Source organism: Tenrec ecaudatus, chromosome 12 (genome assembly GCF_050624435.1).
Source record: "Tenrec ecaudatus isolate mTenEca1 chromosome 12, mTenEca1.hap1, whole genome shotgun sequence".
Classification (NCBI taxonomy): Eukaryota; Metazoa; Chordata; class Mammalia; order Afrosoricida; family Tenrecidae; genus Tenrec; species Tenrec ecaudatus.
Genome location: NC_134541.1, coordinates 107,054,567 through 107,082,549, shown reverse-complemented (window position 1 = coordinate 107,082,549; position 27,983 = coordinate 107,054,567). Strand labels below are relative to the sequence as shown.

The window sequence follows — 27,983 nt, the reverse complement described above, 5'->3', positions numbered from 1 at the left end:
TCAGAGCCTAACCAGGCTTCCCAAAGCCTGGAGTCAGGGCCACCTGGGCTGTGTAATCCTAGGTCCTTCCTGCAGGCCCACCTGGAGCTGGTGCACCCACAAAACTCCCCCAACCCCTGGTGTTAAGTTGGGCCCTTCCTGACTTACCTGGAGGCACGTAGGCACCGTCTGCATTCACATGTGGGGGGACAAAGCCAGGCTGGAGCACTGGGTGGTTGGGTGGTTCGTAGGGTGGGGGCCCAATGTCAGCTGGGGGCAGAGGCATGCCCGGTGGGGGCTGCACCACTGCTGGGGAAGCACGGCCTGGAGGGGGCAGGGATGAGGCTCAGCAGGGGCAGGGGGTACCACCTGAACTTTTGGGGGTCCATGAGTAAGGGCTTTGGAATGAGACTCAGGTGCAGAAGACCCAAAGCCCACCCAGGGGGTTGGAGGCACTCCAGCTTGTATAAGCAGATGGAATTGGTGAGTGGCAGGGACCCTAAGGAGCCAGACCCCTACCTGGGGTGGAGGGTGTTCCACTTTTATCCTCTAGAAGGGGGGCTGTCGGGCCCCCAGGATAGGGAGGGGGCGGCTCATTAGACATCTTCGCTGCTGCTCTTGGACCTGGAGAGGAAGCCAGCCAAGAAGTCCTGCCCACCCACCTCCCCAAGACCCTGACTCCAGGAGTAGGTAGCCCTCAGCCACCACCTTTTACTTCCTTCAAAGCTAATTGTCAATTGGTTTAGAGGATGCTGGGAAGGGTCATAGCTCTCCCTCATCACCCCTCCGCCCCACCTCAAGGTGCCAGGGAAGGACAGGACAAAAGGCAGGAGGCATGGGCATGCCCAGGGCAGGGAACTGTGTGGGGAACAGAATCAAAGGCTCCATAGCTAAGTGCAATGTAACCTCTAGAGCTTTCCTCCCCAACCAGTGAGGGAGTCACTGATTTGCGTGGGGCAGGGGGCAGATCTAGTGAGAATGGGCTCCCCCCAACCAGAAAATTTCTATGAAATGTTTTACCTCAAGTTCCTAGGATGGAGTCTGAAGCAGAGCAGGTAAGGGCACTTCACCTGGCCTGAACTCAGAAGCTGTGTCGAGAAAGAGCAGGTGGTGACTTCAGCATTTGTACCAGGGGACCAGGATGTGGGTACCTACCCTTCCTGTCAACTGACATCATCCCACAACCCTGACCCCTCACAGCCCACCCTCAGGATCGACCCTTCCTAAACCTATGTCATCTTCTGGCAATTGCTGGACTATCGGTGTCTGTCCTGTCTCCCCACACAGCAGGCCAAGTTCCAACATGGCGTGCACCCAGTTTCTTCAGGGTACAGCTCTCAGAGGCAGAGGTGGACAGTGTCTCGATTGTTATTCCTCATTTGTCTATTTACCAAATCCCCAGGCACCCACCCCTAGGACCCAGCCTGAGTCTCCCTTCTCTCAGAAGCTACACAAACATTGAGAGTGTTCTGGAATGAGAGCACTGACTGAAAGTAATCAAATAACATGAACTGGTTAAAATAAAAACAACCTGCTAATGTGAAGGTCATTGGTTTTAGACCAGCAGCCACTCTGTGAGACTGGAAATGGCAGTGGCTTCTGTACAGGTTTGCAGCCTTACAGTCTCAATGGGGTGATACCCTCTTTTACAAGGTCGCTCTGAGTCAAAACTGACTCTGGTTTCTGCGATTCTTGGGGTGGTGGTGAAAAGTCCGACTCAAAGGGAACTAAAGCTAGGACAGCAAGAGCACAAGCATCCCAAGAGAAAAGACTGGTGGACTTCATCAAAATCAGATGCTGCCCAGAGAGTGAAAAGTTGACCCACAAATGTGAGAAACATTGTACAGGTAACAGCTGACGGATGACCCACTGTCATCAAGTCAATCCCAACACCCAGGGAGCTACAGAACAGAGCAGCATGGTCCCATGGGGTTTAAGCAGGTGGTCTCATCTCGCCTCGTGGTCCCTCCCTTCTCCCTCCAATGGGCACAGCCGGTGGGTTCCCACAGCCACCCTTTGGGCAAACAGCTGAGCTCTTAAGCAGTGTGGCTCCTTGCATGTCTGAAGAGACTCATCCTTAAATTATATAAAAAATTCAAGATGACAGCACAACCCAGTAAAAAAAAATGGGCAAAGGACTGGAATAGACGGATCTCCAAAGATGTACAAATGGCTGATCAGCACAAGAAAGGAGGCTCATGGCCCACTATGAGACACGACAGCCCTCACTGACCCATGGCCCTACAGGGGAGGACACCGGAGACAGTGTGGGAATTGCACCTGATCTGATCCCACCACAACGAGGCATGCAACAGAACAGTAAGGGACACAGAGCAAGTCCCTGGGGGCTAACCCACCCAAGGGGAGGGTATTGTTTATATCTCCACAGGGAAAGAGGGTGTGAATGCAACATTCCGGCATGGAGTAGGGAACCAGTGGAGAGGTCTGGGAGGCTGGCCCCAGTACCAAATACTAAGTGGATGCCTGTCCTTCCCCGCAGAAGAATTTGTTTCAAAAGATGACATTGAATCTGCAGCTCCAGGAGAGGGACATATCTATCTGATCGGAGCAAACAGGAGTAGATGAAGGGGGAGTTGGAGAGAGTGGAGCACATCCTGGCCCACCAGGCCCTGAGGATGATGACCCCAATTATAGTAGCCAGTCCACAGAGAGGTCCACATGAGCCCCACTATGAGACATGACGTCTACCAGCCACACTATGAGATATGATGTCTCTCACTGACCCATGGCCCTGCAGGGGACAGTACTGGAGACACTGTGGGAATTGCGCCCAACCTGATCTCACCACACCAAGGCAAAGCACTGGGGGAGTGCAGCGGAACAGCAAGGGAATAGAGCGGCAAGGTCCCCAGGGAATGCTGAAGGTGGACTTTGGGGCCAGAGCATGGTGCCCCAACCGACTGGACTGGAAAACACTTCTAAAGGCCAACAAACGATCCTTGAACTAACTACAAGCTTTTCTTTCTGGATGTGTTTTTTCTTCGTCAGTGGTTTGTTGTTTTGTTGTATAATGTTGCTTGGTTTTGCTCTGTCCTATTTTTGTGCATGTTATTATCTCCGCAGGTCTGTCTAAATAGGATAGGCTGGATGAACTATCTGGAGGAAAAACAATGGGACTGACAATTCTGGGGAGACGTGGGATAGGGGGAAGTGGGGGGTAAGGAAGTGGTGTTAACAAACCCAGGGACAAGGGAACAACAAGTGATCCAAATTGGTGGTGAGGTGGGTGTGGCAGGCCTGGTAGGGAATGATCAAGGGTAAGGTAACAAAGAGCTTTGCTGAAGCCCTGGTGGGGAATGAGCATGATAGTGGGACAGGAGGAAAGTCAAGGGAAATAGAGGAAAGAGCTAGGAGGCAAAGGGCATTTATAGAGGCCTAGACAAAGACATGTACATATGCAAATAGATATGAGGATGGGGAAATAGATCTATGTGCCTATATTTATAGGTTCAGTATTAAGGTGGCGGAAGGACCTTGGGCCTCTACTCAAGCACTCCCTCAATGCATGAATACTTTCTTCTATTAAATTGGCATTCTGTGATGCTCACCCTCCCGACACAACCGCTGAAGCCAAAGCAGATGAACAAGCAAATGTGAAGAAAGCTGATGGTGCCCAGCTATCAAAAGAGATAGCGTCTGGGGTCTTAAAGGCTTGAAGGTAAACAAGCGGCCATCTAGCTCAGAAGCAACAAAGCCCACATGGAAGAACACACCAGTCTGTGTGATCACATGGTTCCGAAGGGATCAGTTATCAGGCATCAAAGAACAAAAAAATCATATCATTGGGTGCACACCTCCATGATAGGATCGCTGAGGACAAACAAGTGCATGGGCAAATGTGGTGAAGAAAGCTGATGGTGCCCGGCTATCAAAAGAGATAGTGTCTGGGATCTTAAAGGCTTGAAGGCAAACAAGCGGCCATCTAGCTCAGAAGCAATAAAGCCCACATGGAAGAAGCACACCAGCCTACGCGATCACGAGGTGTCAAAGGGATCAGGTATAAGGCATCATCAGAAAGAAAAAAAAATCTTACCATAGTGAATGAAGGGGGAAGTGCAGAGTGGAGACCCAAAGCCCATTTGTCGGCCACTGGAGATCCCCTTGCAGAGGGGTCTAGGGGAGGAGATGAGTCAGTCAGGGTGCAATGTAGCACCGATGATGAATACAGCTTTCCTCCAGTTCCTGAATGTCTCCTCCCCTCCAACTGTCATGGTCCGAATTCTACCTTGCAAGTCTGGACAGAGCAGAGGATGTACACTGGTGCAGATGGGAGCTGGAGGCACAGGGAATCTAGGGCGGATGATACCTTCAGGACCGGGGATGTGAGGGGCAATACTGGGAGGGTGCAGGGTGAGTGGGTTGGAAAGGGGGAGCTGATTGCAGGGATCTATGTGTGACCTCCCTGGGGGACAGACAGCAGAGGGGAGGGGTGAAGGGAGATGTCGGACAGGGCAGGATATGACAAAATAATTTATAAATTATCGAGGGCTCATGGGGGAGGGGGGAGCAGAGAGGGAGGGGGAAAAAAGAGGACCTGATGCAGAGGGCCTAAGTAGAGAGCAGATGCTTTGAAAATGATGAGGGCAAAGAATGTATAGATATGCTTTATAAAATTGATGTATGTATGGATTGTGATAAGAGTTGTATGAGCCCCTAATAAAATGTTTTTTTTAAAAAGTCCCTGGGGAATATCAACAATAGACTTTGGGGCCAGGGCTCAGCGCCCCATCAGACTGGACCGGAAAACACTCCTAAAGGCCAACAGACAGTCCTTGAACTAAATACAAGCTTTTCTTTCTTCTTCTTGTGTTTATTTTTTATTTTTGTCATTGGCTTGGTGGTGATATTGTAGTTGTTTTATTTTGTTGCTTAGCTTTGCTCTGTCTTGTTTTTGTGCATGTTATTATCTCCGCAGGTCTGTCTAAATAAGATAGGCTGGATGAACAATCTGGAAGAGAAAACAATGGGACTGACAGTTCCGGGGGGACGTGGGAGAGGGGGAGGTGGGGAGAAAGGAAGTGGTGTTAACAAACCCAGGGACAAGGGAACAACAATGATCAGTGGTGAGTGGGGTATAGGAGGCCTGGTAGGGCCTGACCAAGGGTAATGTAACCGAGAGGAATACTGAAACCCAAATGAAGGCTGAACATGATAGTGGGACAAGAGGAAAGTCAAAGGAAATAGGAAAGAACTAGGAGGAAAGGGCATTTATAGAGGTCTAAATAAAGGCATGTACATATGTAAATATATATGATGTGGAAATAGATCTATGTGCATATATGTATAGGTTTAGTATTAATGTAGCAGATGGACATTGGGCCTCCACTCAAGTACTCCTTCAACGCAAGAATACTTTGTTCTATTAAACTGGCATTCCATGATGCTCACCTTCCCAACACAATTGCTTAAGACAGGGCAGATGCATAAGCAAATGTGGTGAAGAAAGCTGATGGTACATGGCTATCAAAAGATATAGCATGTCTGGGATCTTAAAGGAAAACAAGTGGCCATCTAGTTCAGAAGCAACAATGCTCACATGGAGGAAGCACACCAGCCTGTGGGATCATGAGGTGTCGAAGGGATCAGGTATCAGGCATCATCAGAACAAAAAAATCATATCATTGTGTATGAGGGGGAGTGTGGCGTGGAGACCCAACGCACATTGGTACTCAACACCCCCTTACAGAGTGGTCACGGAGAGAAGCCGAGCCAGTCATCAACTGAACACCCCCTTATGGAATGGTCACAGGGAGGAGAAGAGCCAGTCAGGATGCAGTGTAGCAACAATGAAACATACAACTTTCCTCTAGTTGTAAATGCTTTCTCCCCCACTCCACCCCCACTATCATGATCCCAATTCTACCTCAGAAATCTGGCTAGACCAGAGGATGTACACTGGTACAGATAGGAACTGCAAGCACAGGGAATCCAGGGCGGATGATCCCTTCAGGAACAGCGGTGAGAGTGGCAGGCCATACAGGGAGGGAGGAGGGTGGGTAGGTTGGAAAGGGGGAATCGATTATAAGGATCTATATATAACCTCCTCCCTGAGGGATGGACAACAGAAAAGTTGGAGAGTGTAAGATATGACACAAATAATTTTAAAATCATCAAGGGCTCATGAGGGAGGGGGAGCGGGGATGGAGGGGAGCTGATGCTAGCGGCTTAAGTGTAGAGCAAATGTTTTGAGAATGATGAGGGTAATCAATGTACAAATGTGCTTTACACAATTGATGTACGTATGGGCTGTGATAAGAGTTGTACGAGCCCCTAATAAAATGATTTTAAAAAAAGGCTCAGCATCTCCAGCCATCAGTGTAAAGCAGACCACCATGAACAATCACGTCACTAAGATGGTTAAGGGACACTGATGGCATAGTGGTTACCTGCTGGACTACAAGGTTAGTAGTTCAAAGCCACCAGTGGTAACTCTTTACCAGTGCTCCAGTAAAGAGTTACAGTCTCCAGCAGGATAAACTGATCCCTGCCTCAAAGGTTCCTGCACCCTTGAGCTGTAGACTGTGGTACTCAGATGGGGGTGGAAGCACACGACCTTGGGGGGAACCCTTGGTTTGGACAGAGTCCAATCAAAAGGGACCCAGAGTTACTATATATTTAGTACCTTGATGTCCCCTTTGAAGCCACATGGCAGGTTTTGTACTGTTGGGCAGGGATTTGGACTTAGAAGAATTGATTAAGGAAGTTTCCCCATGCACCAATCCCCATGTTTAGGGTAAACAGCTCAATCGAACGGAAGATCAAACCATGTGGAGCACTGACTCATGGGTTGCAGCTCACGGTAGCACTGTATTGGCAGAGACTCCTCATACCCATAGTGTCCAGAGTGACATCACTGGAAAAACTGATGATGTTACAAGTGCAATCACCTTATACCCCAGGGAGGTGATTGACAATGTTACATGTTTCTGTTTCTATAGATTTTTGTTTTCTTTGCCTTTAGTTTGCTTTTGTGTGCTTGTATTGTTGTCTGCTAGTTGGTTTTGCTGTTGGTGGGGTAGTTGGTCTTACAGGGTTTTGAATTTGCCATTAATATGACCACCAAAGTAAACCTGAGTCATGCATATCCCAGGAACAAGCAGGGGGATTCTGGGCCCCACTGAGCTCTAACCCCAACCCAAGAACAGTCAGTTCTGATAACATGGCCCTCCCTGCACTATATTCACCTTCATGCAAAAATCACTGAAGATAAGGGCACTACAGCTAAGTGTGGTGAAGAAAGTAGATGGTGCCCAGCTATCAATTGGAATAGTGTCTGGGGTCTTAAAAAAGGTTTGTATTCAAATAAGCAGCCATCTAAGTGAAGAGTCAACTAAGTCCACATGGAGGAAGCTTGTGTGATCCAAAGACAACAATCACAAAATTTAAATATGACAAAAGGATTGAAGTATCAGAGCCAAATTGCAAACACCCAATTTGTAGAAGGTTAAAGAGGACAGTGGGAGCCGAAAACCCATCTTCAGAGTATCTAGTCAGATTAAGCGGCTAGCAGGTCCCCTCTAGCCACAGGCAACGGTCTTGAATAGCCTTACTATAAGACAGAGATTATTATAATCTTGATTATTGTAATTTGGATTATGTTTGATTATGCTGGACCAACTTGATTCTTAGTCAGCTGACCTCCCTATTGACCCAATCTGAAATTGTTCTAGGTGCAAGTATTTCTTGCTTGTTCCATGACAAAATTTTCCTCCCAGGCCTTTTAAATCCTCACGGTGGTCTTTTCGTTCTTACTCATTATTTGTATTTTTATCTTTATATTATTATTTATCCATAACACTTTGTTTTTTACTTCTGTTGGGTTTCCCAGTTTGTGAAGCACAGAAGTAGATGCACAGAGATAAGAAGTGATGCAAAGGTTTGTCAGGGAGGTGAGAGATAGGGTGAGGGGGTTGGCGGAGTAAACAATGTATGCGGGAGTGGGGAGCACGAGAATTGATGATTACACAACTCATTAAAAAATGATTTACCCAGGGGGGTGGTGGGGAGGAAAGAAACTGTTCAAAAACTAATTGTGGTAATGATTGTGCAACACTTCTTGATGTGACTGAACTACTGAATTGTGTGCCAGGAAAACTGTTAAAAACAAAAACCAAATGGAGTTAAAATAATAAATAAATAAAGAGCGACAATCTAAGAAACCCACAGGAGCTGTTCTACCTTGTTCTATAGAGTCACTGTGCGTCAGAATTAACTCGATGGCAATGAGAAGATGGCTATACTTCAAAAGCGCTGGTGAGCATGCACCCAGACCGGTGGGGATGAAAATTGGTAGCAACATTTCTCATATTCCCTGGCTGAAGAGCAGAAACAACCCAAATATCTATCAGCTGATGGAAGAATGATGTTATTACCCATCTAGCCTACTGGCATCCAGTTGATCCCAACTCACAGCAATCTTACTGTAGAGAAGGACTGCCCCTCCCTTAGGGTTCCAAAGACTAGATTTTTACAGGAGCTGACAGCCTTTCTCCCACTGTGCCACCTTGTGCAAACCATATACCAGCAAGAAAAGGCAAGGAAGTTCTGACCTATGTCACGCCCTTGGTGAACCTTGGAGATATGCCAAGTGAAAAGAGGGCAGTCACAAAGAAGCCACATGGTCTGAAGTGCCCAGAACTAGCCAATCGAGAGAGGCCGGAAGTCGATTAGTAGTTGCTGGAGTGATGGAAAGGGGGGGCAGGGAGTGTCAGCTGATGAATGCAGAGCTTCTTTGTAGGTGATACAAAATGAAACTGATGCTGGTGGTTACCCAACGGAATAACCAACTCCCTGACCTGTACGCTGGGCACGGGAGCTGTGTGGCTAGGGAATGTCTCAGGAAAACTACACACGTGTCCCAGGCCCATCACCCTCAGGCCTCCATGCCTGGTGTCTCCCTCCAGTCGGATGCCCTCAGTACAACCAGCGTTGCCAACTCCCTTTACCATCCAGTCACCTGTGTCCTCCATGCTGCTGAAGGGCAACCTGATGGGCATCTGAAAATCCCTGAGGGGATGGCCTGCTGGGAACTTCAGCACAACTCCTTAAGGTCCTAAGACCACGACCTGTTGCTATCAAGAAAAAACAGGAACCACCTGTCAATACAGGTGAGGCAACAGAGCCACCAGGACAGCTAAGCTCAGACCCCTCACAACAGCCCATGATTATCCTAACTCCCCCTTCTCGGAGGGTGACTGCCTCCATTGTGTGTGTGTGGCTCATTCCAGGAACCCCTTTATCCCCAAGAGACATCACTGTGCAAGAATTATGAGCAGGAGGCAGCAGGCAGGTGGTGAGGAGGCCCTGTGGAGCCACGGAGGAACCCCTGAGAGTAGAAAAGGCCCAAGCCTGTCCCAGGCATTGCAGGGGGAGGGCCCCATCTATGGCACAGAAGACAGGGTGTCCCTCGGTTCAGGCTGACACCCACTGTACTTCTTCAGAAGGTGTTCCCTGGGACTGAGAAGGAGACCCGTGTGTATCTGTACTTCACTCCGCCTTCCCTTCGGCAGCACACAGGTCTCTGTCCCCCTCAGCCTGCCCTGCCTACCCAAATCCTAGGCACTTCTAGAGGTCACCCACTCCCTGCCCCACTGGTCCTAGTGGCCATGTCAACCCGCCTGTATCTTGGCCACTGGCTCTGCCTCCCAAGGTGGAAGCTCAGGCCTCAGCCTTGAGGAGCCCCAAGTACCATGGAGGTGTGTACACCCTGCCTCCCCCAGCCATGCCAAAAAGCTACCTCAGCCAGAAGGCTCAGCGCTTGTTGGTGGGGAGGGATGTTTGTTTTCCCTGACGAGCTGGGAGGACCTGGGGTTCTCAAGAGTGAGAGAAGTAACGGTTTGTTGGGGACACTGCAGTCAAGAATCGTGTGGCAAACCGCTTTGCTGCCCACCCTCCCCAGCCCCATCTGCATTATACATAAGAAAGCCTGTCCCCAAGTCTCCCAATGTGGGGTCTTGCCACTGAGGTGCAGATGGGAGAACTAAAGGAGACAGGATGGCAGTTCCTGGAAATGAAGCATACGGGGGCACAAGGAGCTGGCCTGAAGTCCTGCCCTTGCAAGCTGAGCTGGAAGCATGGATGATGTCCTCAACGTTCTTTGCTGAAGAGGGCAATGTCTGAGCCCTCCTGTTGGGGTGAGGAATGGTGCCATCTACTTTAAAAGGTGGTGAGAGGGCTAAGTTACAGCTAAGGCATCCACTACAGCTCCAGAGGCCACGCTATACGTGTGCGTGGGGGGGGGAGGGGGGAGGGAGCTGGGTATTTGGCTGGATGCTTGGAGTGGGGGCTGCGGCTGTCCCCATTCTACCGAGGAGCTATGGTCCTTGGGAGTTTTCATCTGAAGGACGAGACAGGAGGTGGCCCTGGTGTCTCTGAGCTGGCGGAAGTGACCCAGGGCAGTAGGGGCCCCCACCTTCCCAGAGAGGTCTGCCTCCCCAGGTGGGAGTGGGGGACAGCCAGCTCCCAGCAGCACCCAGGTCCAGAGAGTCTTCCAACCTGGGTGTCAGTCAACATTTCAAAGAGACTCCTTCAGGAGTTCTGGCCTCAGATTAACTGTCCTACCCCCACCTCCACCTGTGTCCCTGGCCCTGGGGCTGTAAGTAGTGGCGCTGGTACAACCAGAGGCTAGTTTATGGTGTAAAAATACAGTGACTATGCTTTTTTGAAGGAATGGGGAAAGAGCTCTGGCGGCTGCACCCTGAGGGTAGTGCTGATTCCAGGGCTCCCCGGCTGGCAGGAATTCATGCACCATCTGCTCTCAGGCCTGGCACTCCACTGACCCAACAGTTCCCTATGCACTACAGCACACACAGAACGGCAGTCCTAGCCAGCTGGTGCCAAGGCAGCTCCCAGAGGGTCAGTGACCCTGCCCATGGCTGCAACAGGCTTACCCTGAAGGGGATGGGAAAGCCTAACAAGAGATCACCCCCCCACAACCACCACACACACACCCCTGCTCTGGGAGAAGCCCCAGCAGGTTCTCACAGCAGAGGGAGCCTAGCAGTCCTCTCTCCAGGCCTAGTCTAGACCTGAGGCTGTTACAAAGCCTGTCCTCTGGGTCCAAGTGGCTTTCTGTCTCCTGGGAAGGAGCAGTGTCTGGGGCCAGCCAGCCTGCTATGGGCCACAGTGAGGACCAGTGTGCTCACCCCGATAGCCAGGGCTCTTCCGTCTGTCTGTCCCCAGGAGGCAGGCTCCAGGCGACAGACCCACAACAGGCCTCTCCATTTTGCCATAGGAGCCAATAGGCACTGCTCCCAGTTTTGGAATGAATTTGGGATTGTTAGGCAGATAAAACGCAGGGATGAGAATGTCCGTTAATGCAAGCCCAGAGAGCCAAGCAGGAGAACAAAGAGCAGCGCACTGCACATACTCAGAGGCTCAGGTTTCCATCGTTGGGCATGGGTGGGCGCTAGACCTGGATTGGCCCACCTGAACCAGGTGAATTCAATTCAGCCAATGGGGTCGATCTGGGGGTCGTCCACCATGTCTCCCCGTGTAATCCTAGTAAAGGCAGGAGCCCAGAGCAGGTTCTGCCACGCTGCAGAAGGAATTCTATGGGTGCCGTGTAAAACCTGGAACTTCTTCTAACTCTCATAAAACTCACTTGGATCACAAGCCAGGCTTCAGTGTCAATTCTTTCTTGCACAGAGCCAAGGACCTAGGTACAACTCCAGAGAGATCTAACAGGATGTAGGCCTGGCTGGGTCCCCAGGTCCCCTCAAGAGAGAGTGTCAGGGCAGGACCAGGCTTGCAGGGCCACACCAGGGCAGAAGATAGGTATGGCCTTCCTGTAGGGCCCACATGACCCAGGCTTCGGGGGTGGGGGGTGGGCAGGATCTTCATCCTCAGCACAAGGCCAGCCCCAAAGGGCTGCAGGAGAAATACAGGGCACAGACCCACACTTCTTAGAAATGATAAAAGTTGCTGTGGGGTGAGGTAGGATTGCCACAAAATATGTCCGCTCTACGGACCACCATGAAGCTGTCCTGTTTTCCCAAGTCCCCCAGGGTGGGCTTACTACATAGTCTTTGTGGGGTGGGCACCAGAGGCCCCCCTAGATCCATCACCTGCTGGTCCGAGGCAGTTGTCTGACCATGATTTTATTCACATCTCTACTGGACGTGTGGCTGGGACAGCAGTGCTCCAAGCACGCCCATGGGCTGGAAGAGCTAAAGCAGCAGTGAGTATGGTCACAGGGGCTCTCCCCCAGGGTCACCTGCCTGAAAGGGATCAGCACCTCCCGGGGTGTAGCCAGCTATCCTAGGTCTACTAGTAAGCATGCCAGATCTCATCCTAATAATTGGGGTGACCCACAGCCTTCTCTGAGGGCAGCTCTCACCCTCGGATTCTGAGAACTCCCCTCTAGGACTCTCTCCAGTGTCTCACTGACCTAGGAATCAGGGCGAGAATGAGAGGCAAAACTGGAGCCCTTGCTCTAAATCCCATCAGCCAAGCAGACCCCTGCTTGAATATGGGCCTGCAGTCTGCTGGGTGAATGTTGGCAGAGCCAGCCCTGTTCGTCCCACCTGCAGCAGATGGAAGCACAGGCTGACTGCCTGGGTGGGCGATGCCTGGCTTGCAGGGCCACACCAGGACAGAAGGTAGGTATGGTCTTCCTTCAGGGCCCACAGGACCCAGGCTTCCCTGGGGGGCTTTATCCTTAGCACAAGGCCAGCCCCAAAGGACTGCAGGAGAAGTTCAGGGCATAGACCCACACTTCCTAGAAACAATAAAAGTTGCTGTGGGGTGAGGTAGGATTGCCACAAAGGCTGGTTGTGGGAGGAGACTCAGAGCCCACAAGCCCTGCAGGTCAGGGACAGTCACACGGATCCCCAAGAGCTCAGCTGCCCAGACGTTCCTGGAGCCTCTGGTTCTTTCTCAGAACTTCTGTCCACCTGTCAGGGGATGTGGCCTCTCTTCATGGGCAGCACAACGGGTCCTGGCATCCTGGAGTGATGCTGGCCAGGGGCACTAATCTGAGAGGGGAAACTAGGTTCAGGCTTCCAGAGCAGGACACCTGGCCAGCCCAGGGTGGTCTGGCTAGAGTTCCAGGTGCCAGGGAAGACAGCACACCCGTTCCATCAAAGCATTTACCATTTGACAGGGAAACACAGACTTCCCTTGGGAACAGCTCTGCTGGAGACACTGACCTGTGAGCCACAGTCAGTTCCTGGCGTGCTAGCAAGAAGCAGCGCACACAGTGCTCTGATGAAGCCATAGGCCTTTCCTCTCTGGACTGTGTCCAGAGAGGAAAAGGGTGGTGTGGGTCTACCTGGAAAGGCAGATCCCCGTGCAGCACACACGTTAGCAGGGCTTCTGTGGGTAGGGAGAGCAAGAGTGATTTTTTTAAAACGTGTAAACACACACACAGAAGCATTTTATAGATGAAGTTTCTGGTTTTCCTTGGATGGGCAGTTCCTAATCAACTCCTTGCTGAAAATGTTCATTATAATTGTGCTAAATTTATGCATCTTTCTTTTTCATCCAGAAAGGCGGCACTGGCTCTAATCTGGTTTTGCCCACAGGAAAAACATGCCCCAAGGAGAAACCCTCAAGACTGCCTGCCTGTCCTTTCTTTGTAAGCCAGTATGAGGTTCCAGGTATACAGCGTGGGGGGCACGCCTGTCCAGGGAGTCCTCCCAGGACAGCTGGCAGGAGGTCGTCACCTACCTGAGATGGGCAAGGGAGAAGATCCCCATTGTAGACTTAGGATGAAGCAGAGACTAGAGCTCTGAAGCTGGCCCTGGCTGCCCGCCTAGGCCCAGAATCCTCAGTGGCAGCCCTCTGGGCCCCTTCCAGAAACAGAGGCACACAGAGCTTGCCCCCCCCCCCCCGCCTGTTGAGCTGTTGACACAGAGGTGAAGGAAGGATGGAGGGCAAGGGAATTCAGAGCGAGTGAATCAGCAAGTCCCTGCATCTGCTGGACAGCAGGCCTTAGTAACTGTGGTGGCGAGGGTACCTGGCCACCTCCAACTTCACAACAGTCCAAGGCTGAATGCCATGAGGCAAGAACAACCTGATGAGCTCCTCAACATCTGCCAGTGAGAACCCTCTGGGACCCAATGGCCCCATCTGCAACCCATCACAGGGAGGGCAGTGGAGAGGGGGCATGATTTTACCCCATTGTGCATGGGTCACCATGAGAGAAGCCAAGGCAACAGCAGCTAAAAGCAATGTGCTCTGTCTGCAAGGTTGCCAGGAACATGGAATTGGCCAAGACAGAACACTGGGCTAGGTTTCTACGAGGCTCTGGTCACAATCATCTCACCAATTTATGAATACTAATACAAGGGACTTCAAAAAGTCTGTGGGGAAATAAAAAGTCTGAAGTTACATCACAACGTAATCAAACTTTTTGAAGCTCCCTTGTTTTATGTGTGTTTCCATGAAGAGACTTCATTTAATGTAAAGTGTTGACTTGTGATCTATACAGGCGGAAGAATGGTAGATCAGGTGAACAGCAGAATAGACAGTCACGATCGCTCAATCAATTCCAAGACCTGAGCCAGTTTACAGACCTACAATCCCTTGAATGAGGGGGACGCCGGGTTCCTTTGAAGGAGGACCCTGCTACACCCCAAAGCATGGATAAGTCTGCTACTCTTCCTCATCCATGGTGCGAAATAGTAAAGATAATATCTAAAGTAGAACCACCGATAGATGAGGTGCTGGTTAAAGGAGAGGCTGTGAGTGATCGTATGTTTGATATTTTCCAGGAGGAAAGTATAGAGAAGCTGGTTGGCTGGTCCTTCTTACAATGGAAAGTGTGATTAAGGAGAGGGATGATCTCAGAGCCTCAAAAGCGCGCCTCAGGTGCAGACTAACGGATTTGAAAACGTCCATGTGTGCTACAAAGAAGAGCCTTCTCTCCTCTAGTAAAAGAGCTGACATTGCTGAGAACCAGGTCCAGAGTCTCAATATACGAGTGGCTGAATTACAAGGGCAGCTGAATTGCAGATCTAGAGCAGTGTCTGAAACCAAAGTAAGGGCATTAATTGGGAAAAGTTGGGACCCTGAAACATGGGATGGGAACATATGGGCTGATGATACAGAAGACAGATGGATCCTGGAGAATGACAGTCAGTGGATTATCGTAAACTTAACCAGGTGGTGACTCCAATTGCAGCTGCTGTTCCAGATGTGATTACATTGCTTGAGCAAATTAATACTTCTCCCAGTACTTGGTATGCAGCTATGATCTGGCTAATGCTGTCTTCTCAATACCAGTCTCAAAGGACCACCAGAAGCAGTTTGCCTTCACCTGGTAGGGGCATCAAAATACTTTCACAGCTCCCCCAGGGGTACATCAACTCTTCTGCCCTGTGCCATAATTTAGTCTGAAGGGACCTTGATCACCTGTCTATTCCACAAAAAGTCACACTGGTCCATTATATTGATGACACTATGCTGATTGGACCCACTAAGGAGGATGTATCAAAGACGCTAGATTCATTGGTACAATATCTACGTACAAGGGGTTGGGAAATTAACCCAATGAAGATTCAGGCACCCTCCACATCAGTAAAATTTCTAGGGGTCCAGTGGTGTGGGGCATGTCGACATATCCCTATTAAAGTGAAGGATAAGCTATTGCATTTAGCACCCCCAACGACTAAAAAAGAGGCACAACGCCTAGTGGGTCTCTTCGGATGTTGGAGGCAACATATCCCTCACTTGGGTGTTCTACTTCGACCTATTTATCAAGTGACACGAAAAGCCTCCAATTTTGAGTGGGGCCCAGAACAAGAAGAGGCTCTTAAACAGGTTCAGGCTGCTGTGAAAGCTGCTTTGCCACTGGGACCATATGATCCAGCTGACCCAGTGGTGCTAGAGGTGTCAGTTGTAGATAAAGATGCAGTACGGAGTCTTTGGCAGACCCCTATTGGTGAATCACAGCACAGACCGTTGGGATTTTGGAGTAAAGTCCTGCCATCCTCTGTGGACAACTACTCCCTCTTTGAAAAACAACTCTTGGCCTGTTACTGGGCTTTGGTGGAGACTGAACGCCTCACCATGGGCCACCAAGTCACCATGAGGCCTGAATTACCTATCATGAACTGGGTATTGTCTGACCCATGTAATCATAAAGGTGGACATGCGCAGCAACACTCCATTGTTAAATGGAAGTGGCATATACGAGATCGGGCCAAAGCAGGACCTGAAGGAACAAGTAAGCTGCATGAAGAAGTGGCCCAAATGCCCACAGTCTCCACTCCTGTCACATTGCCTCCTTTCTCCCAGTCTGCACCTATGGCCTCCTGGGGAGTTCCTTACCATACTTTAACTGAAGACTAAAAAAGTTATGCTTAGTTTACTGGTGGCTCTGCACGATATGCAGGTGCCACTCGTAAGTGGACAGCAGCAGCACTACAGCCCCTTTCTGGGATCTCCCTAAAGGACAGTGGTGAAGGGAAATCTTCCCAATGGGCAGAATTTCGAGCAGCGCACCTGACGGTTCAGTTTGCATATAAGGAAAAACGGCCAGATGTGAGATTATATACTGATTCATGGGCTGTGGCTAATAGCTTGGGTGGATGGTCAGGGAATTGGAAGAACCATGATTGGAAAATTGGTGACAAGGAGGTGTGGGGAAGAGGTATGTGGATAGACTTCTCTGAATGGGCCAAGAAAGTAAAGGTAATTGAGTCTCACGTGAACGCTCACCAAAGGATTACCTCTGAAGAGGAGACTTTAACAATCAAGTGGATAAGATGACACGCGCTGTGGAGACTGGTCCTTCTCTTTCCTCTGCCACTGTTATCACCCAATGGGCATATGAACAAAGTGGGCATGGTGGCAGGGATGGAGGTTATGCATGAGCACAGCAACATGGACTTCCACTCACCAAGGCTGACTTGGCCACTGCCACTGCTGAGTGCCCCATTTGCCAGCAGCAGAAACCAACATTAAGTCCAAGATATGGGACCATTCCTCGGGGAGATCAACCAGCAACTTGGTGGCAGGTGGATTGCATAGGACCACTTCCATCATGGAGGGGACAGCGTTTTGTTCTTACTGGAATAGACACCTACTCTGGATATAGATTTGCCTTCCCTGCACGTGGTGCTCCTGCCAAAACTTCTATCCGTGGACTTACAGAATGCCTCATCCAACGGCATGGCATCCCACATAGCATTGCTTCAGATCAAGGAACTCTCTTCACAGCAAATACAGTGCGGCAATGGGCCCATTCCCATGGAATCCACTGGTCGTATCATGTTCCTCATCATCCTGAAGCTGCTGGCTTGATAAAACGATGGAATGGGCTCCTAAAGACACAATTATGGTGCCAACTAGGTGGCAACAACTTGCGGGGCTGGGGCAATGTTCTCCAGGAAGCTGTATATGCTCTAAACCAGCGGCCAATATATGGTGCTGTGTCTCCAATAGCCAGAATTCATGGGTCCAGGAACCAAGGGTGGAAGCTGGAGTGGCACCACTCACTATTACTCCTAGTGATCCACTTGCAGCATTTTTGCTTTCTGTCCCAGCAACCCTGTGCTCCTCAGGCCTGGAGGTCCTGGTCCTGAAAGAAGGAATTCTTCCACCTGGAAACACAGCATGGATTCCACTGAACTGGCAGTGTCTAGACTGCTAGTGTCTCACAACTCTCTCAGGGGAGTATGTTGCACTAAGCCATTTGTACTGCTTTATAATTTAACTGTTCATTTCGTGTATTATATATCTATCTGTATATCATTTAACAGTTCATTTCTTATGTTATATATCTATATAAATATATCTATATAAATATATATATATAATTACTAGCAATCTGGTTTTGTCTCTCTAGAGAACCCTGTCTAACACAGCACCCTAACTCATTCCTGAACAAAACACATCTCACACATATTTTTTTCCAAGGCCTTTCTGCACCGAGGAGTCCTGGTAGTACAGTGGTTACACATTTGGCTGCAGTCCACAGGGTTGGCAGTTTAAAACCACCAGCAACTCCAAGGGAGAAAGACTGGGCTATCTACTCCCATAAAGTTGTAGTCTCGGAAACTGACAGGGGGTCACTATGAGTCACCATTGGCTGGATGGCAGTGAGTTTGTTTTTTCTACACTAGATGGCAGTACACTTGGGGCTATTTTAATCTGTGAGATCACAAAAGATACAAAAATGTATAAATTGTGGCACTAGACAGATTGCCAAAGGCCCACTTGATTATAGCCACAGGCCAGCAGTGCACCGCCCCCCAGGTCAGTCTTAGTGGGGTACAGCGCTTCACAGGAAAGGGACTCAGCCTGCCCACCTCTGCCCTGGATGGCAGCCAGCAATGGTCCTGAGGTCATATGTCAAGTTCAGCGAGCAGCTGGATCTACAGACAGAGAACCTGTGAGAGAAGAAGGATGGTGGTGTGAAGCCACGAGACACAGCAGGAGCTGGAGGGCTGTGCAAGCCAACAAGCTGTGCTGAAACAGCAAGTGTGTACAAAGGTTGCCCTCTACAGGGAGCTGAGGGAGTGTGCCAAGTGGCTGTCGGTGGAGACGAGGTAGCAAGGCCTGGAGCAGAAGCCTGCCTGGAGCATCAGGTGACAAGGGAGCCAAGGGCAGAGAGACTCAATAGGGCAGATGGCTGCAGAGGGATATCCATTTTGACTCTGAGTGAGATGAATGGCCAGCCCGCGGAAAGTTTGGGCTACATGGCTGCCCTGCCACTCTCCAACTTCCCAGCTGTGCCTGGGGCCTCACACAGGTCCCCATAAGCCTTGGTATCAAATGGGCAGCTATGAGGGGTAGAGAGCTCCAGAGGCCCAGCCAACCACCCCTATGCAGGTACTGTCTCTTCTAGGTCAGGTTCACTGGGGCCCCAGACAGAGCAGGTGAAGACAAGCAACCTGAGCTCAACCACACTGGGTGACAGAAGGGAGCTCCGGTGCCAGCAATGCAAGTCTGGCTGCTGAACAGAGGCCACTGGGGGGACAGTCTATGGGAGTCATGCAGGGCCCTCCAGAAAGACCCACTGAGATGTTTAAGAACATGAATGCACAGATGGAAAGCACCCACTTTTCTGTGCAAAGAGATGTGAAAGATAGCTGTCCAGTGATGTCCTTGTTGGTTTGTTTTTCAGTTCAGTCACTATGTCATTGGGTCCTCTACATGGACACCACCTCAGAGGTCACTCACTTCACAGGTTCTGCTGTCAGGGTGCCTCAGCTCGCTAGGAGCTAAGATCAGATTAGAGAAGAATTTACAGAAGATGGCTGGCAAAGCCATCAGGAGCCTAGTCTAGAGAGTGTCCAGGTGTCTGGCACCGCAGAGGCTTCAGGAAGGGGCCTTGGTTGAATCCTGCAGGAAACCCAGCCCTGGGGCAGAAGAGTCCCTCACAGCCATGGAACACAAGAGAAAGATGGGATTGAGGCCTAGGGGTGTGGCTCCTGTAAGGCAGGGGAGGGCTCTGGGCTGGTGTCCCCACAGCACCAGGCATTGTGTGGTGTGGGTGAGCAGCAGAGCCTGGCTGGATGCTGGCACTGCAGGGCAGGAGCTGAGCTCTTTACTCTTGGGGCTCATGTCCAGATTTTTCTCTCCTCTAAAACTGTGGCCAGTAGCAAGTCTCCACTCCTGGATGCACAATCTTGTATCTAGTCCAGCTAGGTCTGCAGAGAGGGTGAAGTCCAGACTTGGTGCCATGTTCCCTCAGCTCTCTTTACCACACTCCAGTCCTACTGAACCAGCCCCCCTCCCAGGCATTCCACACACAGGCCCTTCTTTTAGGCCTCCTGAAATTCACATCTCAGCCCCTTCCCGAGAGAAGGCATCCTCAGCGAGCCTGCGAGGGCTGGCGGTAACCTAACTGGACTTCTACGACATTCCTAACCCAGTTGCCCTAGTGGCGTTATAGCCAAGTGGTGCTGTTGTTTTAAGTCCTTGGACAAGCCATTCAGTAACCTTCTGGGCTGCGACATGCTGCTGCCTGCGCTCTCCTAATGGGCTGCTGCAAGATCAACACACTGGACTAGCGGTGAAAAATGTTGCCAAGTTGATACAAAGCACACACAACTGTTATTGAATGAGCTTGAGCGCAATTTTAGGTATATGTGATATTAATATTGTTTGATAATTTCTGCATTCTACTGTGGAATGGGCACAAATGGGTATCTTTCAGTTGGTTAAGCTGGGTAGCTATCTTTCACATCTCTTTGCACAGATAAGTGGGTGCTTTCCATCCGTGCATTCATGTTCTTAAACATCTCAGTGGGCATTCTGTCAATTCTGGGAGCCTTGTTTCTCACCAAAGCCTTCAGTGAAGCTGGCACTTCTTCCTTCATTACCATCAGGCCTTGATTATATGCTGCTCCTGAAACGGAAAGTCCAACCAATTCTTTTTGGTACACTCACTCTACGTAGTCTTCTGTGGTCTTCTGATGCTTCTGATTCATTATTTTGCCCACAGAATCCTTCAACATTCTAACTTGAGGCTTGCTTTTTTTTAAAAATCATTTTATTGGGAGCTCTTACAGACGACATAACCTTTTATAGTTCAATCACATCAAGCAGTACTGTACAATTGCTACCACAATCAGTTTCAAAACATGTTCTTTCTTCTTGCACTCCTTGATACGGGGGTCCTCTTTATCTCCTCCCTCCCCCAAGCAACCCCCCAGGAACATACATTTATCTATCTATCTATCTGGACCATAACTTATATCCTACACTATCATCTTTCACATACAATTCTGTTTTTCACACCCCTTGAGTGGGGTTATACAGTCATCTTGCTAACAGCTCCACCTTTCCCCATAACCTCAGGGCTGTTATTCTGATGTTTGGGGTTGGAAGGGCATACAAGGGCAGGCAGTTTGATCCCCTTGCTGCCATTGGCTGAGGATGTCCTTGGAGTTAACTCAGCTTGGTATCCACAGCCAAGAGAAGATAAGAGCTCTGCTCCCAATTTCCTGCCTGCTCTGGTTCTCCATCTAGCAGCCACATTCTCTCCACTTTCCCATCTTCAGTTATGCACGGTCCACTACCCTGTACACGGAATCTTGCCTCCATACTTTATTTTGATAGAAAACTAACCCTGCCTGTCACCCAGCACTAGGTGGAGGGCTTGCCAAGCAGCCCCAGGCGACCAGGCAGCGCTCGAACCCAGAGGCTTAATTTTTTTATTCGGATCTTTCAACTTAAGAACTGGTGTGTTAATCTTTTGGTTTTCTAACTTTAGGTCGCTCAACATTTCATTTTAATACTTCTTCATAACCCATTATGTTCAAGAGCAAGTTTAAAAGTCTCTTCTGACATCTACTTGGTCTTTTCTTACTTTGCAGTCTTAACCTTTTGCTTCCCTCATGTGTGATGTCCTAGATGTCACCCCATACCCACATGGTCTTCAGTTATTACTGTTGAATCTGTCGACTCTATTCTTGACATGTTCTCAAATTTCAGGTGGGATATACTTTGGCTTTTGTGGACTTGTTTTAATTTTATTCAGCTTCAACTTGAACTTGCATTATGAACAAGTGGTCAGTCTCAGTCAGCCCCAGGCCTATTGTGACATATTGAACTTCTCTATCATCTCTTTCCACAAATATAGTTGATTTGATTTCTGTTACCTCCATCTGTGGAGCCCTGGTGGTGTAGTGGTTATGAATTGGGCTGCTAACTTTAAGGTCAGTAATTTGAAATAACCATGGGAGAAAAGATGAGGCTTTCTAATGAATTTCCCACAGGAATCCCACAGGGTCAGGTCTACCCTGTCCTACAGGAATTTGGTGAGTCAGAATAAACCTGGTGGTGGTTAAGTAAGTCTGTAGTTCCGTGCTCCATCTGACAAGGTCTACATGGATGGTTGATCTTATATTATTTGGGAAAAGGTTCATTGTAATGAATAAGCTGTTGGTCTTGCAAAATTCTATCACGTGATCTCCAGCATTATTTCTATTATGAAGTTCATCTTTTCTCTTCTTTTTTTTTAGTGACTGGGGCTGGGATTAAAAAAAATTTTTTTAGCTTTATATTTTCATATAATTCTGTTTATTACTTTAATTTTTTATTAGGGGCTCATACAACTCTTATCACAGTCCATACATACATCAATTCTGTAAAGCACATTTATATATTCATTGCGTTCATCATTTTCTTTTCTTCTTCTTTTTTTTTTCGCTCATCATTTTCAAAACATTTGCTCTCTACTTAAGCCCCTGGTATCAGGTCCTCATTTTCCCTCTCCCTCCCTACTCCCTGAAGTTCATATTTTCTGTTAACTCTTCATTTCCAATTTTCAAATTCAACCATCAGTAATTATAGGGTGATCATGAGTTGAAATGGACTGACTGGCAATTTTTTTTGATGTAGTAATTATCAATGCTTCAATTTCAGACGCAAAATTGGTGAAAAACTTCAATTAATTTTTGGCATCAGTGATTGGTATATAAATCTGAATAGTTACGTGAACTAGTCTTCCATGTAGGAGGCGGCTATTATCCTATCACTGACCACATTGTACTTCAGAACAGTTCTTGGAGTTTGGGGTTTTTTCCAGTAACAAATGCAAAGCCATTCCTGACATAGGTCATGATTGTCTGATTTTAAGTGGCCAGTATTGTCCCATTTCAGCTCACTAATTTATAGGATAACTATCTTTATGAATTCCAGTTCACTTTTGATGCCTTCCAATTTCTTAGATTCATATGTGACGTGACTATTACTAGATAGCAGTTGTTTCTTCTCATTTTGAGTCAGACCCCATCAGTGAATGGCTGTAGAGAGCTTGCCTCCACCACATTAAGGTTTGGGAAGGTCGTATTTTTGAGTCCTCTCCAACCCAAGGGGCTCATCTTCTAGCACTTTCTCAGGCAGTGTTCTGCTCCTATTCAAAAGACTAACTGGCCTTTTGTATTTGTTTTTTAAAAGATGGCCAGTCCTTCTTACTAGTCTGTCTTAGTCAGGAAGCTCTGCTGAAACCCGTCTGCTACAAGTAACCCTGCTGGTATTTGAAATACTGGTGGCATAGCTTCCAGCAACACATAAGCCACCACAATACAGCAATACACAAGCCATCAAAATATGACAAATTGACAGATAAGTGATGGGAATGTTCATTAGAATTACGAAAACATTCTTTCTAGGCCTCACCCAACGCAACTTTTGTCTACCTATGTCTGCCTTCCCTGGTCTTTACCCAGACACTTGAAAAAGATGCCAAGAAATATTTTCTGGATAAACAGTTTGATATTACAAAAAGCACCACCATGAAACTGCTTTTATGGAAAGAACTGAAGAGTTATCAGATTTGAGTGTGGGTGTGTGTGTTTGTGGTCTGGCATTGCATATACTTTGAATATCCGTGTTGTGTACCATCAAGTCGATTCTAATTCATAGCGACCCTGCGGGACAGAGTAGGCCTGCCCCATAGGTTTCCCAGGCTGTCGTCTCTAGGGGAGCGGATCACTAGGCCTCTTCTTGCAGGGAGCAATTGGTAGATTTGTACCGCTGACTTTCTGGTTACAGCAGTGGTTCTCAAACTTCCTAATCCCTTGACCCTCATGTTGTGGTGACTACCCCCCAACCATAAAATTATTTTCATTGCTACTTCATAACTGTAATTTTGCTACTGTTATGAATCTGGCAACTCCTGTGAAAGGGTCATTTGACACCCCCCCCCCAAGGGTCACGACCCACAAATTGAGAACCGCTCAGTTAGAAGCTGAGCACTAACCTTAGGGGACCTTAATTTTTTCAGTATTTAGAGTCTATACAGGTCTTTCTAGTCCTGGGGGTGCGCTTCATTGTGATAGGCACAGGGAGTGTAGCTCTGAGAGGACAACTGCTCTGTGAGTTGGAGTCCAGGCATTACTGGGCCCAGGGTATCACCATTCCCAGAAGAGCAAGAGGCAGTTGGCACAACCATATTGCACACCCTTATCCCGGCCCCACCTACCCCCCAACCCCCTACCCCCGGCACCTTTTCCTCTGCAGTACTCCATGGCACTGTACCTTCTCAAGAAACCATGTCTGACCCAGGAGAGGCTTAACCTTTGAGGGTGGTGTGTCTACGCCCAGGGTCACTATGACTCAGAACCAACTTGATAGCACCTAATGGCTGCTGCTGCAGCAGTAAAAGGCAGGGTTCTGTTTGGGTTATTTTTTCTTTTTTCACCTTTTATTGTTTGGCAGAAAGTTTACAGAACATGTTACCTTTCCATTTAGCAGTCTATAGACATTTTGTTTCAGCTCATTGGTTGCAATTCCCACTCTGCACCCCACTATCATTTCAACTTTCCTATTGGCTGGTTGTTTGCCCCTCTCCTATTCCTTCCTGTTTTCTGATCTTTGTTTGGGGGCAAATCCTACCCTTTGAGCCTTAAACACAAGCTAATGTTGAGATTGTCTGCTTTCATAGAGATTCATAGTCTCGGAAATCTTTTGGCATAGTTTTACTCTGTCCATACAGGGTTGCCATGAGTCAGAATGACTTGCTGGCAGTGGGGTGGGTTTGGGAGGCCTTGGTGTAATTCTTCACCTTACAAGCCAGTCTGCAGTTACTTGGTGCCCTTTCATTTCCAGGTCACTTGTACGGGGGTATATCATGACCTCACCCCACGGCTGCAGGCCTGACTAGACACTTCACTTCTCCCACTGGGGATCAAAGCTCTGTACAGAGCTTGCGCTGTGTGCTCCCTGACTCCATGGGAGGGCAGAGATGTCACTAAGAAACCACTCCTTGAATCACTGTTATCCCTGTCCTCGAGACGGAAAAATACATCCATGGGCTTTGAACAGTGTTATGGTCACACAGCAAGTGAACAAGGTTGGCACATAGCGGTCGTGACCAAGAATCAAGGAAACTGACCACCAAACCCCCAGATATACTCTCTAGTTTATCAGCACCCAGTTCTTCAAGTGGGCTGCACAACTTGCTTCTCTAAGCACTCCCACAAACACCCACGGAGCCACAAGGCGCAGAGAGCATCTGCAAGACCGACGTCAGACTGCCAGCGGGGCAGCCCAGTCCATCCAGCACTCCTTCAGCCTTTAGAACAAGGGCGCTCTCCACCACCCACCCAAACAACTTGTCCATCCCTCTGTACATTTTTTGCCAGCCTTGCAAATCCCTATGCGGTTTTCTTATAAGGTCATTACACCAATTTTTTCTTGCATATTGCTGTGTGTTCAATTGACACGCAGACAGGATTTACACTATGAAATAGACTTAACATAACCTAATTATTTCACCCAAGACAATCCAATAAGGCTTTCACATTCAATGTGGCACTAATGCGGCAGTCTTGGGTGGCAGTCTTGGTTGCTCTTATTTCAATTACTGGGGGACCGCCAAACTTGGTCCATGACTTCCTGACCCTGGCTTAGACTTTTATTAGAAAATTATGATCAAAATGAACACGTTCAGACTATTTCTATACTATCAAGCAGGAGACTATAAAAAACGTGAGCAGAACAAGGGAAAATGAACACAACATGATTTACCTGCAATATAGGAGGAGGGGCAAATGAAACCTAATGAGATTAACTTCTGGGACTGTCCTGAAATGGGCATGGTCTCTGCATGAGCACGATAAATCGATGGTTTCATGTAGTTTCATCACTCATGTGTTATGTGTGTGAAAAGAAGTCTTTCTCACACATTCCCTCTTTCTGCACTTATAATGGTTCAGACAGCAGGATCTGTTCTCTTTAAATCTTTTTAACAATACTTCCCTGCCTCTTAACTTGGTTCCAGAGCAGAGGCCTATCCCATACAGCTTAAAGTCCAAGACACTCAATACCTCAGAGCTTCTGTTACTTAAAATAACAATAAGCAGGAGGAATCCTAAGATTCTAGATAATGATACAGAGGTTTAGGCAGTGATTTAAGCATTATGCATAAATAAGAGATCATTGGGTGGATAGATAAGTGAAAAAGAACCACCAAATGTTAATTCTACATGGGTATATATGGGAATTACTGTAAGATTCTTTTGACGGAAAAAAATTCTTTTGACAGTTCATCAATAAATGGTGGGGGAACAAGAACAACAAAAAAGATACCTTATGAGATGCTAAATGACCAAGAGCAATCTGTTCAGAAATGGCCAGAGGGCAAGGCACAGTTGCCACCCTGTTCTCTACCCAGCTTTTAGGTCAGCCTCAAGGGAAAAGCAAAGTGCACAGGTAGCAGTCACACTTGCTCAGGTACTGCCCTTCCCAGCCTGGAGGCAGGCCCCAAGCAAGTCCCAAACAAGTGCAAAACTGAAATAAACATCAGGAAACTCCCTCTGCACCCAGACTCTCCACGGTCCTCACTCTAGGACAGTTTTCAACCCCAAGTGGGCCTGAGAATTATCTGGGGAGCTTATTAGATACACATTCCTGGGACACATCAGGTAACTGCTGAATCAGACCCCTGGGGGTGGGCCACGTCCTTGTAACCAGGATCTCAGGCAGTTGTTAAGAGAAGGCCTTGAAGAAACTTGTCAGCCAGTGAGTCCATCTTGTCACTTGTTGAGGGTGCATTTTGACTGAAAAGCAACACAAATGCACATCTTGAAGAAGTCCGGTGCCCTAGTCCGATCTAGTAATAACGCTGCGAATTCAAATACACCAAGGTCCTCGATGGCACGAGGTCAGGCCCACAGCGGTGTGGGACCACTTTCCCAATTCACAGGTGCAGGCAGGAAGGGGAGGGGGAAGCGACCACGGGCGGGGGCTCCTGGGCTGCCAAGGTCATCTACACAGCTCCACTGGGGCATCCGTCCCGGGGACCCTCCTCCTGACACCTGTCCCTTGAGGTAACGGTCACCCGCCTCGTCATTCGCCGTCTTTCGTTGAAAAGCCAACGACATAAGACGTATTTTTCCACCGCCGTCCCTATCACAGAAACGCAGGGAGGTGCGATAAACAGGCCCTGGGGAGAAGACGGGCGACACCAGCGGTCCACCACGCAGAGCGACGCCCGGACCCTGGCCGCGGCTGCGCCAGCAGCCTCCGTGCAGTGAGAGAACGCGACATTCCACAGCCCCGCGGACGGTCGCGACGGGAAAACTCAACGGCCGCCTGGATCCCATATGCGCTCCGGGGAAGAGACAACCGTCCCCGCCATTCGCCCCAGGCCATCTTACCTCGAGACGCCGCGGAGCCCTCGGCCAACAGCACGCAGGGACAGGCCGGGCGCTGGGCTCTAGGGGGATGAGCCCCTCAGCCCCGTGGGGCGTTGCGCGCAAGCCGCGCGCCCAGGCGTCGCTGGGAAATGTAGTCCGTCTCCGTGCCCGGTGCGCGCCCCAAGGAGCAACGGGACTACAGCTCCCGGCATTCATGCCGCGCCCCGCGGGCGGGGGCGGGGAGCGGGCGGCGCTGGCCGAGGTCAAACCCTGGGGAGCGCGCGCGCACGACCCGTACCGTGCGCTCCGGGAGACGGTGGAGGAGGTCCCGCGAGGAGGCGTCTCCGAAGGAGCCTCGACGGCTCACCGTCTGCACAACACCCGCAACCGTCGCCACAACGGCGGGAGCAGCCTCCTCAGGAGCTCGTGAGCGCGCTTCTGTCAGATGAGGCAGGTAGACTTTGGAGAAGGGATGAGGCCGGAGGCGTCACGGCGGGGGCGTGGCCATGAGGTCAGCATGGAGGCGGGGCCTGGCGACTACACGTGACTCTCCTTATGACGTCAGCCTTAGAAGAGGCTTCCATGCCTCCTCACCTTGCCAGCCCATTGCGAACACGTGGGATGCCCCAGGGCTTGTAGTCCGTGAACGGTGACCGGAAAATGGAAAAAGCTCATGGTAGCTCTCCTGCCCTTCCTGTGCCAGCGCCATTGACCAGGCTTAGAACCAAGAAGGTCTTCCTCCCATTTGTTCATTTATCCAACATGTTTATTGGCTTTAACATGCATTCCAAAGCTGACTGCCACGAGTTGATGCTGACTTCGAGTGACCCTGTAGACAGGACAGAACTGCCCCTTGAATTTCTGAGACTATATCTGTTTATAGGAGTAGAAAGCTCCAGTCTTTGTCGCACAGAGCCGTTGGTGGTTTCTAATTGTTGACCTTGG

The 27,983-nt window shown here is 49.2% G+C and overlaps 1 protein-coding gene across 7 annotated transcripts in view; it reads right to left on the bottom strand.

Moving 5' to 3' along the window:
• Positions 1–27,521, bottom strand: part of CDIP1 (cell death inducing p53 target 1) — a 41,133-nt gene extending 13,612 nt beyond the window's left edge. For 3 of the 7 annotated variants that reach the window (XM_075564335.1, XM_075564331.1, XM_075564334.1), the window contains exons 1-4: positions 27,060–27,183; positions 1,000–1,067; positions 499–603; positions 148–303 (exon numbers count right to left, since the gene is read on the bottom strand). In XM_075564335.1, coding sequence (XP_075420450.1) covers positions 148–303; positions 499–583 — 241 coding nt within the window. In that variant the 5' untranslated portion in view covers positions 584–603; positions 1,000–1,067; positions 27,060–27,183. Of the gene's footprint in view, positions 1–147; positions 304–498; positions 604–999; positions 1,068–8,956; positions 9,074–27,059; positions 27,191–27,336 lie in introns of those variants that run through there. The other 4 variants (XM_075564332.1, XM_075564337.1, XM_075564333.1 and 1 more) reach the window with 4 other exon arrangements.
• Between the last annotated feature and the right edge of the window lie 462 nt (positions 27,522–27,983).